General features: G+C 36.2%; 1 protein-coding gene across 1 annotated transcript; it reads left to right on the forward strand.

Annotated features, from left to right (window-relative positions):
• Nucleotides 1–1,237: 1,237 nt before the first annotated feature.
• On the forward strand, nucleotides 1,238–10,834 carry LOC149572620 (putative receptor-like serine/threonine-protein kinase At4g34500). Its single transcript, XM_089815862.1, has 3 exons — nucleotides 1,238–1,479; nucleotides 10,552–10,602; nucleotides 10,684–10,834. The coding sequence occupies exons 1-3, from the start codon at nucleotides 1,238–1,240 to the stop codon at nucleotides 10,832–10,834; spliced, it is 444 nt and encodes a 147-aa protein (XP_089671988.1).
• Nucleotides 10,835–12,941: the final 2,107 nt, after the last annotated feature.

Genomic DNA, 12,941 nt, shown 5'->3' on the forward strand with positions numbered 1-12,941 from the left:
TCTATTAAAAAGATTTATTAAAAATCAGAATACACACTTTCAAAAAAAATCTAATTAACCTATTGCTGCAGGATATCCTCCAGAATATATCATAGTACAGGAAGGAAACAAGGCCAGGGTTTCATGGATTGTTTTAGACAGGTCTGGTTCTGTATTTCATTTTAAACAATATTTGGTGGTTTTATACTATTTATAAATTTCTCCAATGAAATGGTTGAATTCAAAATAAAACATTTTAGGCATTCATTTATTTAGATGGTTTTTCTAAAATTATATCCACTTTATGAGTCACTTAAACAAATCAATACTTACTGTTTACAAATATCTGATGTAAATTAGTTGGTGTTCCATAGCACCCTCCAGACGATGATTGTTTTCCATTGTCATTTGATATCACACTCTTTTGTTCAATAAAATGCAATTGTTAGTGTAATTTAAGATGAAAACTCTAAGCCAACAATGTTAGAGTTGCATGGATTGCATCAGGCGGGTCCGTGTCTCTAATTTCATCTTAACCAATATTTAGTAGCATTATATTGCTACAAACGTATTGTTTAATTTTGATTCATCTGAATACACACTTAATTTTCTAATATGACCTATTTAATAGCATAGCTTCAAATCACCCACCTAAACAAATCAATACTTAAGAATGTACTTTTGAAACTGAATTCTATAAATTGATGCAGTAAGATTTTTCAGTTGACCGAGGAAACTAACACTCTCATTTCTTCTTGTGAAACAGAGAATTGAAGAAATATAGGAAAAACATATCTGAGAGCTCTGGATGTAATGTTGCTGCAATTGGTAGAAACAATGTAGCTAGTATTATATCCAGTGTTAGAAGGCCTCATTCCTATAGCATATCTGAAGAAGGCACTATAACTACATTCCCTGGAGCTTTTCAATCCAATAGACAAATGCAGACAAGAAATCCATCTATTGGAGTCCCAATTGATGTGTTTATGAATGGAAGAGGAATCGGTGGAATCACCCATGATTCCAAAACATTTCGTAGTGTTCTGCAAACTCTACCAAAATAAGAGGAGAAAATAAGTAAAACTTGTTGTAATTGTGACTGCAGAAAGAAGGTGAAAGCCAAATTATGTCCTCCACAAGAGCTCTCATGTGATGAAATAGCCAAAGTAACAACAAATGATGACTTGCTCAAAATGGAATATGTAAGTTATACAAGGGAATTTTAAATGAGGATGGGTCTTCTAGTGAATATAAAGTGATGGTGAAGAAGTTTGAGGGCTGCTCTTTTGAGACCCATTTCAAGACTGAAATGGACTTTGTAAAAGTGGCTCGCCATAGGAATATCTTGGCTCTCTTGGCATTTTGCAATGATGAATTGAGTCCTGCCCTTGTTTATGAATATGCCTGCAATGGATGGCTTGATCGCCACCTCTCCTGTCCCGAGACATTGTCATGGGCAGCAAGGCGAAGGATTGCAATTGGGGTTGCAAAAGGACTGAGGTATTTGCCTGAGGAATGTGGTGAAGCATCGAGACATCAGATCTTCCAATATCATGCTTGCTCGTGATTTCTTGCCCTTGGTATGTCAACTTTCTCCCAATGCCAAACTTCTGCTGATTTTATGTTATTTGAATTCATTTATAGATACAAGGTGCATATAAATCTAGTTGTTGATGTTGTTTATAGGTGGTGTTAGAAATAAATCATTCGGATCAAAATTGATTGGTTCTGAAGTGGTCAGTAACGTAGTCGTGGTAGAGAATTCCTGCAGTAAATGCAAGATCTCAGGTTCGCATCTTATAAAAAGCTCAACAAATTCTAGATGTTGATACCATGTAAACTCCATAATCCGTATTCAAGTTGTGTGAAATAAATATACAAAAATAAAGTCTCAATATACAAAAATAAAGTCTCAAAATTCAGGAGATTTAGGTGAACTCCTTACAAATGTTGTCACCTTGATAAAGGAAGTTGATTTCAAGAAGGGCAAAACTAAAAAGCACAAATCAGCTGTATACAAACAGTGGAGAAAACTACTGTTAACTCTAGTTATGATTTGAAGTACAAATCAACTAAAAAATAATTGTAGACAAGTAATAATGACTATTCACAAATATCAAAATCATATTAACATAAAATTATACTCCTTACTTTTGTTGAGCATTCAAATTTAGATTGGATGGAGATATATTTCAGTTCTAAGCAATTTATTTTGAGCTTATGAAATAAATACCTAGACGTAAGGTCTTGAAATTGCAATCATCAATGGTCATTTTCGCAAAAGATACCTAATACTGGAGATTGAGGATCAGAGGATTCTCAACATAGAAGGTTTGGATTTCAGTGCACGATTGATTTTTGTAATGACCCTTTCCAATAGGCCACTAAACAAAACCCTAAATTTAATACACAGCTAAAGTATATTGTTGAAATAATGAAATAATAGTGCCAATGTATTCATTCAATGAAAACCAAATGTTTTTACAAATGATATGGCAATTTTCAGCACTAAAACATTATGACATGGCACATTACAGACAAACCCTAGCTGGTTGTATACAATTGAGAACTTGTTACAACTACAAACTGAAATGAAGAACCTGGATTGATCCGATACTGGAGAGTGACTGCTGAAGATGATATGGTGAAAGTGCAACTACACTTGAAACTCCAAACCAACAATTAAGCACAAGTGAAAGGACTGAAATATCCTCCCCACAGCTGCAATAATTCAGGTGATCTTTCACACCTTCAAAATGGTGTACCAATTGAGAGTTTTCGTTCTCAATGGCCAATTGTGACTACTTGCAGAAACGCTAGGCTCCACAACGCACATCAACAAAAATCAATAATAAATCTTGATGATAGGCAATGAGCCCTGAATGCCTATTTATTCTTTTTTCCTCGATAGGTCGGCCTCTTTTTTTATTATTATTTCTCTACTCCTTCCAACAACCTCTAGAACATTATTTTATTTAATGACTTTATAAGATATATCACTTAATTAAATATAAAGTTACCTTGTAATATACTTTTTTATTGATAACTTTATAAATAATTAACTCCTCCAACAAAACAGGGACATTATAGGTCCATCCCCCCTAAAATTGCTTGGCCTCAATAAATCTTAATATTGGATGCTATGAAATCACTTCTCCCTCCCAAGTAGCATCTTCAATAGGTAAATCTTTCCACTTAACCAGATACTCTCTGATTACCCTCCTGCGAAGTTGCTTTTCTCTACTATCCAGAATGGATTCTGGCACTAAGATCAATTTTCCCTCATCATCCAAAGGAGGTAATACTGCAAAAGGCATCAAATTCTGACCCAATGCTTTCTTGAGGCGTGATACATGAAACACAATGTGCACTCTACTATCTGTAGGAAGCTCCAACTCATAAGCCACCTCACCAACTCGCCTGACAATCTTGAATGGTCCATAATAGCATGGCTTGAGTTTCTCTACACCACTCTTCTTGAGAGTGGACTGCTTATATGGCTTCAATATGAGGTAAACCATATCATTTACCTCAAAGCTATGCTCAGTCCTTTTCTTGTCTGCATACTGCTTTTTCTGGTTCTGAGCTCTAGCAATGTTGTCTCTGAGAGTAGCAACTATATCCTTACTTTCCTGTAATAGTTCACTTGCATAGGGTACTTGACTGTCTCCCAACAAAAAATCTAAGAAACTAGGTGCCTCATAACTGTAAAGTGTCATGAAGGGTGTCATTTGTATAGTCATATGGTATGTAGTATTATAACAACACTCACAGAGATATATCCATCGGACCCAAGCTCACTGTTGATCTGCCACATAGTTCCTCAAATACCCTTCCACCCATTTGTTTACAATCTCTGTTTGACCATCAATCTGTGGGTGATAACTAGTGCTAGGTGTAAGCTCAGTACCATACAACCGAAATACCTCCTACCAAAAGTGACTCATGAAGCGGCTATCCTTGTCACTCACAATGCTCTGAGGCAAACAATGTAATCTAAAAACCTCCCTGAAGAAGACCTCTGCCACCTAAGCTATTGAGTATGTAGTAGTGATAGGGAAGAAGTGAGCATATTTTGTCAACCTATCCACCACCACATAGATACAATCGCACCCTTGGGCCCTGGGTAAGCCCATAATAAAATCCATAGAGATGCACTCCCACTTCCTGTCAGGAATAGGAAGTGGCTGTAGGAGCCCTGCTGGATAACTTTGCTCTTGTTTGTTCTACTGGCAAACATGACACTCATGCACATACTACAAAACATTAGCCTTAAGTCCCTTCCAAGTGAACTATTCTTGTACTAACCTGTATGTCTTGAAATACCCAGGATGGCCTTCTGTAGGTGAATTATGGAATGCTCTCAAAATCAACTGCTTCACTTTCGATCCTAGGACTAAGTAAATCTTGTTCTTGTAAATGATCAAATCATCCATGAGAGTGTATATGGTGTCGATTGTTTTTTCCTCCACTATAGCAGAGGCCCACATGTCTTTGGCATATTCTACTACAATCAAGTGTCGCCAATCCTCTGATATCTGAATCATAGAAGTGAGGTGTGGCCTATGGGATAAAGCATCTGCAACAATATTATGTGTCCCCTTAACATATGTGATAGCAAAATCATAAGCCTGTAACTTACTCACCCACTTCTACTAGCAATCATTTAGGTCCCGTTGTCCCAAAAAGTGCCTCAAACTATTATGATCAGTTTTAATAAAAAATTTGCTGCCCACAAGATACTATCTAAATTTGGCCAAGGCATGCATGATGGCCAACATCTCCTTATCATATATGCTGAATGATCTCTCAGGCCCTCTGAGTTTCCTACTCTCATAAGCTATAGGATGCTTGTCCTGCATGAGTACAACACCAACTCCCTCTCTAGAAGCATCACATTGAAGTTCAAATGGCTTTGTGAAATCAGGCAATGCTAATACTGGGCATGTAGTCATTATTTCCTTGAACCACATAAAACACTCCTGTGCCTCCTGAGTCCACACAAATGCCCCTTTCTTCAGCAAATCTATCATGGGTGCTACATGTCATGAGTAGCCACTAACAAACCTGTGATAGAATCCACATAGACCAAGTAACCCTCTTAACTGTGTAAGGTTCTCTGGTGGTGGCCAATCAACAATAGCATAGACCTTTTCAAGATCCATTTGCACTCCTTCTGCACTAATGATGTGTCCAAGATACAACAATTCTATCATCCCTAAATCACATTTGGACTCCTTGGCATACAAGGACTCCCTTTGTAAAATGCTCAATACTATCTCCAAGTGCTCTAAATGTTCCCGCCATGTCCTACTATAGATCAAAATATCATCAAAGAACACCAACACAAATTTTCTCAACTGATTGTGGAAGATCTTGTTTATAGTGGACTGAAAAGTGGCAGGTGCATTAGTCAAACCAAAAGGCATGACTACAAACTCAAAGTGCCCACAATGACACCTGAAAGCAGTTTTCTCAATATCCTACTCTCAAACTCTAATCTAGTGATAGCCTGATCTCAAATCAATTTTTGTGAAATAACAAGCCCCATGCAATTCGTCTATCAACTCATCGATGTGTGGGATGGGATACCTATTCTTTATAGTTCTCTTATTCAACACCCTATAATCAATACATATTCGTAGAGTACCATCCTTCTTTTTTACCAAAACAACATAATATGCAAAAGGTGACTTACTTGGTCTGATGTGTCCCATTGCTAGCAACTCCTTGATGGTCCTCTCAATCTCATCTTTGAGTCATTTTGGGTGCCGATATGGTGTGAACATGATAGGCTTAGCACCTTCCTCCAGCTCGATAATGTGCTCAATGCCTCTGTCTAGTGGCCAGCTTGGTGGAATCTCGCATAAAACCTTCTCATACTTGATTCTCAATTTTTGAATATCTGGATGATATTCAATCTTATGTTGCTCTTCCTGGGTAGGCATCAAGGCACATATTGTCATCCACTCTATATTATTATGCTTGGCTAATCTCTCCATCCTTCTAAATGAGATAGTCCTGACATCACCATTACAAATAGCCTTCAACACATGAGTCTTGTCATCCACCTCAAACCGTATCTCCATATCCTCTAGTCTTAGAGTAACCTCCTTCAAATAATGTAGCCACTGCATCCCAAGTACTATGTCCATGTCACCCATGTTGACCACATGATAATCCGCCTTGAACTCATAGTTGTTCAGGTGCAAAGGTAGATCTCACACCATCCTATCAAAATGAAGAGTATATCCATCAGCTACCTTGACTCTCAATCCTTCAAACTCCTTAGTAATGAGTCCACACCTCTCCACAAATCGTGCATCAATGAAATTATGTGTAGCACCTGTATCCAATAGAGTAATAACCTTCTGCCCTGCCAAGACTCCTCGGAGTCTGAAAGATCCCTCTCTTTGAATACCAGACAGACGTGCCTCCTATAAATGTAACTCTAGAGCCTCTTTTTTCTTAGCACTATCTATCTCCTGTTCACCATTAGGATCCTCATCATGGTGCTCTGAGCTGTCTGAATTTGAACCCTCGTAGTAAGCCCACATCACCTGGTTAGCCTTCCCCTTAGGCCTCATAGGACAATCATGACCAAACTCATAAGGACCTTTGCAAAAGAAGCATAGCTTCTTCCTACGTAGGTCATTAAGTGTTTCCTTATCCAAGGGTACAACTGAGTTTCCTTTTGAGTCACTAACCTTCTCTTTACCCTTGCTGAATTCCCCTTTGTTATCTCTAAATGATGAAGAACACTTCGAACTAAACCAGTTTGCTAGAGCAGCAAGTTCCATATTGTGGGCTTTCTTCATGGCTTCCTGTAATGTAGGAGGATCAAAAGCCTTTACCCACCCCTTGAGTGGTTCAATTAATCCCTCTGTAAATAAAATGACTAGTCTTCCTTCTAAAATGTCAGGCACCAACACTGCAAGATTCTGGAAGTCATTGATAAATTGTTCTAAGCTTTTTGACTATCTCAATTGGGCTAACTCTCAGAAATAAACTTCAGAATTTTTTTTTATCAAACCTTTCTATCAATCTATCCACAAATTCTTGATAAGTGGTTATCTAATTGTGTTGCAATGTGATCATGCCATGTGTCCACCAATCATGTGCTGCCCCATCTAAGTGTAAAGTGGCATACTTGAGCACTTCAAATTCTATCACAGTCTTCAAAGATAGGAAAGTATCCACCTTATGAATCCAAGCACGAGTAGTCATTTTTCCACTACCATCAAATGTGGGTAATACCAACTTGTTGGTGACCTGTTGCAACTCACTGGGTTTATCTGCCTACTTCTGCCTAGCATCTTTGTAGTTCAAGTACCTGTCAAATGTCCACCCATCCTGTACATATGTTGGTAATGAATCCCACTCATTCCTTGCTTGTCGAAGTTCATCTATAATATCTGTTACCATAGCATCAAGTGTGTGTGCTGGAGTTTCTTCCCTGAATGTAGGATGTGTGGGTCTGTTAGCTATTCCAGACTGTGTCCTATGTTGTGATCCTGCTATGCTCCTATCATCCTGGTCAGTATCATGATTATTTCTCCTATTTTTCTGAATCAAATGTTGCATCATAACCACCATTGCCTATGTACTTGCCTCTATTGACTATAGAAGCCTCTCCTAATGATGTAAAGTCTCATCATCTCGCACACTTCTGGATGGGCTTTGAGAACATCTCTTAGCCATATTCTTAGTTATGTTGGTTCCCTGTGTAAATTGGCTAGATAAACCCTATCAGGCTGGCAGAAACCTGCTCTGATACCACTGTAATGACCCTTTCCAATAGGCCACTAAACAAAACCCTAAATTTAATACATAGCTAAAGTAAATTGCTGAAATAAGGAAATAATAGTGCCAATGTATTCATTCAATGAAAACCAAATGTTTTTACAAATGATATGGCAATTTTCAGCACTGAAACATTATGACATGGCACATTACAGACAAACCCTAACTGGTTGTATACAATTGAGAACTTGTTACAACTACAAACTGAAATGAAGAACCTGGATTGATCCGATACTAGAGAGTGACTGCTAAAGATGATATGGTGAAAGTGCAACTCCGCTTGAAACTCCAAACCAGCAATTAAGCATAAGTGAAAGGACTGAAATATCCTTCCCACAGTTGCAATAATTTAGGTGATCTTTCACACCCTCAAAATTGCATACCAATTGAGAGTTTTCGTTCTCAATGGCCAATTGTGACTACTTGCAGAAACCCTAGGCTCCACAACGCACATGAGCAAAAATCAATAATAAATCTCGATGATAGGCAATGAGCCCTCAATGCTTATTTGTTTTTTTTTTCTCAATAGGTCGGCCTCTTTTCTTTTCTTTTTTTCTCTGCTCCTTCTAGTAACCTCTAGAACATTATTGTATTTAATGACTTTATAAGATATATCGCTTAATTAAATATAAAGTTACCTTGTAATATTTTTTTTTTATCGATAACTTTATAAATAATTAACTCCTCCAAAATGGGGACATTACAATTTTCTAATGAAGCATTATAAGGAGCATCATAACGAAGGTCAAAACTGGGTGTAGAACTTCCTTAGAGGAGAAAATGAAGAGATCAAAGGATGTGAAATATGGAGATACACCTTCTAACAATATGCCTCTATCGCAAGTTATTGACGCTATTCTTAAACATTGCATATTAGGAAAAAAATTAGTTTGAAAAAAGTAAGCTAACTTTAACTATTTGACACTTTTAGCTTAGGAATCAAGCCTTAATGTGTGATGTTTAAGCCACCTAAAATATTGAAGAGTAAGATCTGGATTGGAGCATTGAATATGGTGGGTTTAAGAACTCAAAAATAACATGTGAGAATTTAGGTGCAGAGAGGTTTGTCTAGTCAATAGTCCATTTGCAAAGAATAAAACACATAGAGGTGTAGAGGTGACCATGTCCAAAGGTAGAAAGAGAGGAAGAGGAAGAGCTCACAGAATTCCAAGGGGAGGCTAGTTAATCTCTTCACTAAGTTTTAGATCAATTTGCTTAGTTTTTCTATTTGTCAAATAGTGTTAATTTTTTATTTGGAAGAGAAAGCTTTATGCATCCTTTGTAGAATGGTTTCCAATCACTCATTTAGTTTTATGAATGGATTATATGTAGTAATGGTCTAAGTAGAGACCAGTGTTTGATAGGGACGTGGTCCCTATGATTTTAGGGTCATACCTCTTTTTTGTCGTCTCCAAAGATATCCTTTTTTTGCCAATTTTGGAAACGTCCCCCAAACGGCCAATTTTTTTTGGTTGTAAACTTGGGGACAACTAGCAACATTGGGGTCATTTCCCATCTGTCCTCGAAACTACTGGCCATCCCCTTATTTCCAGCTAGTTGGGTAAAGGCAAAACACCTCCAAAAAATCATTAATTTCATGTTTTTGCTATTGCCCCTAGTTGTCTTAAAACATAACAAAAATATGCAGACTCTAAATTTCATGCATGATACTTGGAATCTATAGGCATTTTGATTTTTTATATGTGTATGTGATATCGATAAATGGAAGTATTTAGTATTTGTCATTTGATAATTTTCCATGTTTTAATCTTCTAAAATGTCTATGGTGAATGGTTTATCAATGTTATGATATGCATACTTGAATTCTATTTCTATAAATAAAAAACACTTTGTTTTTAATTGTTGTCCATGAGGTCCTATCCCTAGATTTTGACTTCGACCCATACGCACCCCCTAAAACATCTCCGTCCCAAAAACTCCATACAACATAGGTAGCGACTTTATCAGACTTTAACTGCAGGAACAGTAGACTCTAGATGTAGAATTAGACTCTATATGTAAGTTTTCTATGCTTTCCAATTTTTCAACATGTCTTTTAAAATCATTTTGTTTATTCTGTATATTTCGTACATATAATTATTAATATAATCCTGATTGTAACATTCTATCTATCAAGGAAAATAAGGTCTCAAAATTTAGGATATTTATTCAACACTTGTTTTAATTTCAAGAAGGGCAGGACTACAAAGCACAAATCAGCAATATACAAACAGTGAAGAAAACTACTGTTAACACTAGTTTCAGATTTAAAGCACAAATTGAGGAGACTTAGAGTACTTACATTTTTTTATTTTATTTTTATGAATAAGAGCACTTACATTTTGATTAAGTAAAAGGGGGTTAAAAGATCTTGAGGACCCTTTACAAAGTGTCATGGGAACAGACCACAAAGAACAAAATAGTTGTAGACAGGCAACAATAACTAATCACAACTATCAAAATTGTAGTCACATTAAATTATAACTATCACTATTGGATGAAAATATATTTCAGTCATAAACTTATGAAATAGACACTTAGAGATAAGGTCTCAAATTTCAGGGAACTTATATGATTAGATAAATGGGGTTGAAAGAACCTTGACCCTTGACACTTTTCAAGAGGAGAATAAAACAACGAGCACCAATAATTACACAAGGTAAGATCGAATTCATATTCCAACCGAATCCATAGACATATTAACAACGAGAATTTCATGATTTTTATAATTACTAATTTTTATATCAAATTCAATTTTTGTTTCGACAGATATGCAATTTTGGGTCTGCAAAGCGAGAGTAGAGTGTGGGGCGCTGCTGGGCATTTCATCTCCCCTTGAATTTATTTTGAGAGCACATTTCTCCTCCAATCCCAAGTTAATATTTGCATGTGTTTGTGAAGGTATGTGGCTCCAGAGTATTCAGAAAGAGTACTTCTGTCTGTTAAGACAGACACCTATTCTTATGGAGTGTTACTGCTGGAGCTCATCAGTGGCAGAAAACTCTTGATTTGTCTTCCTCCCACGACCAAATCTCTCTTGTGGAATGGCTAATCTATCTTCTTTTTTCTTTTATGGGTTTTGCCATTACTTTGATATAATTATATAAAACAGAGAATTTTTTGGCTTTTATATTGAGGTGCACGCATTTCATGAATTGTTAGATCCTGATTTAGGGGAATCATTAGATATGTTTGAGCTCTACTGTTTGTGCTCTGCATCATCACTTTGTATACAAAGGGATCCTCGCTCACGCCCATCTATGAGCCAAGTAAGTTTGTGTAATCGTTATTGTGTTCTATCATGCTTAACACTCTGCCCGCACCCCAACTATTAAGATCCCCTACTCACTCCATGTTTCATTGTGTCTGGCAGGTTGTTTCAATACTCAAAGGCAACCGCCCCACCATGATACCACCATCGCCCATATTTTGTACGAGCCAGTCAAGATACATGGTTGATTGTAAATTTGAAAATTTGAAATTGTGCTGAAGATAATATAGTGTAGGTTTTGATTTGTTAAGATGGTTCATTTTGAATTACATTACTAGATGTATTCTTATGAGCAAGTGTGAATTAGATTTTGGGTACTGTTATTTACGTCTGATTTAAATTTATTTGTTCAACATATTTGATTGAAGGTTTTTTTGGTCACTTGTATAGAGGCAAGTTTAAACAACACATTCTAAGCTATGAGTTGTTTAGGTAAGTCGTCTAAAATCATGCTAGCTTCTTTAACAGGACTCATCCATTAAAGTAAGATTTCAAATGAGTTGTCTAAACAAGTCAAAACTTAGATTGTGTTGTTCTTCAATAGGACTCATCCATTAAAGTAAGATTTCAAATGAGTTGTCTAAACAATTCAAAACTTAGAGTGCATTGTTTAATCAAATAATTGGACACTAAGTTCTATATAGAGTGAGAGAATTGGTTGAAATCAGCTAATGTCACATTGCAATATTGCCAATGTGAAGAGGTACAATCTCAGCATCATCCCTTATATCATTGCAATGAAGGTTTGAATTTTAGTGGGATGTTGTAATCAAGGAACATGTCATCAAGTTATGTAGGCATGTGCTACCTTATTAAGTAGCAAAATGAACTTATGGACGATATAAAATATAATGCAGTGCTTCTTGCGTTTCTATTATGTCATTTATTTATTTTCTTGATCTGAGATACACTTTGTATGTGGTTATGTATTGATATTTTGGGGATGCCTATGATTATTGTTATATTCTTTTGTTCAAATTATATCACTGTCAATGTTGATTGTATGTTATATAAATATTTGTGATTTCAATGATGATAATATGTGCCTTATGACTCCACAATGATGTTGCATGATGTTATATGCTAATGTCTCAATATATTTACATCTATAAATGGTATTATGGCCATGTTGAATTGGTGGTGATATTATAGTGTCTATTGATGTGGTGGTAGTGATTTGATGAGATGTTGTGATACTATTTATGTGTTGTTATTGTTCTAATTGAGGGAATCTACTATATCTTCCTTATTATCATTGATGATATTTAAAAAAATTTAATGATAATAATTTTTACTATGGGAAAAATGTTTAGAGGGACCCAAAACCTTACACATCATCATACAAAATGATAAAGCATTTAGTTTAATAACAAACCAATGTGCTGGAAGGAAAAAAAAATACTAGCTCCCACAAGGCCAAGAGTCTAGCAAAACACCAAGAAGAACTTAAAAAAGAAAAGAAACACCAGAACTAGCAGACAAAGAACCAAAAACCCAAACAAAATTAGAATAGCTCATTAATAGTCCTAGCCACCATGTCCCTAAGCTCGGTCATCCTGTGCATGACAGCTTTCTTGAGCTCCTAAAATTCATCCACTTGGGCTGTAACAATAAGCTTTCTCTTGTTGGCTCTAGTTCTCTTACTTGGTCCCGACAATTCTCTTCTTGGTCCTTATCAACATTAATGATGACTGACCTCTTTCATAATTTTAACACTACACTTGAGAATCTTTTTCAGAGTAGCCTCTGTCTTTTCTACTCTAGAAACAAGGGCATCCAACTTCTTCTCTAACACTCTTCTCAAAGCCTCTTCTTCATCTATAGAATCAATAATTAATTTTTTATTTTTGGTGGTCCACAAGGAATCCTTGTTATGGTTATTCTACAA

Source organism: Cupressus sempervirens, chromosome 2 (genome assembly GCF_028749045.1).
Source record: "Cupressus sempervirens isolate cs-2001-9-10 chromosome 2, ASM2874904v1, whole genome shotgun sequence".
Lineage (NCBI taxonomy): Eukaryota > Viridiplantae > Streptophyta > Pinopsida > Cupressales > Cupressaceae > Cupressus > Cupressus sempervirens.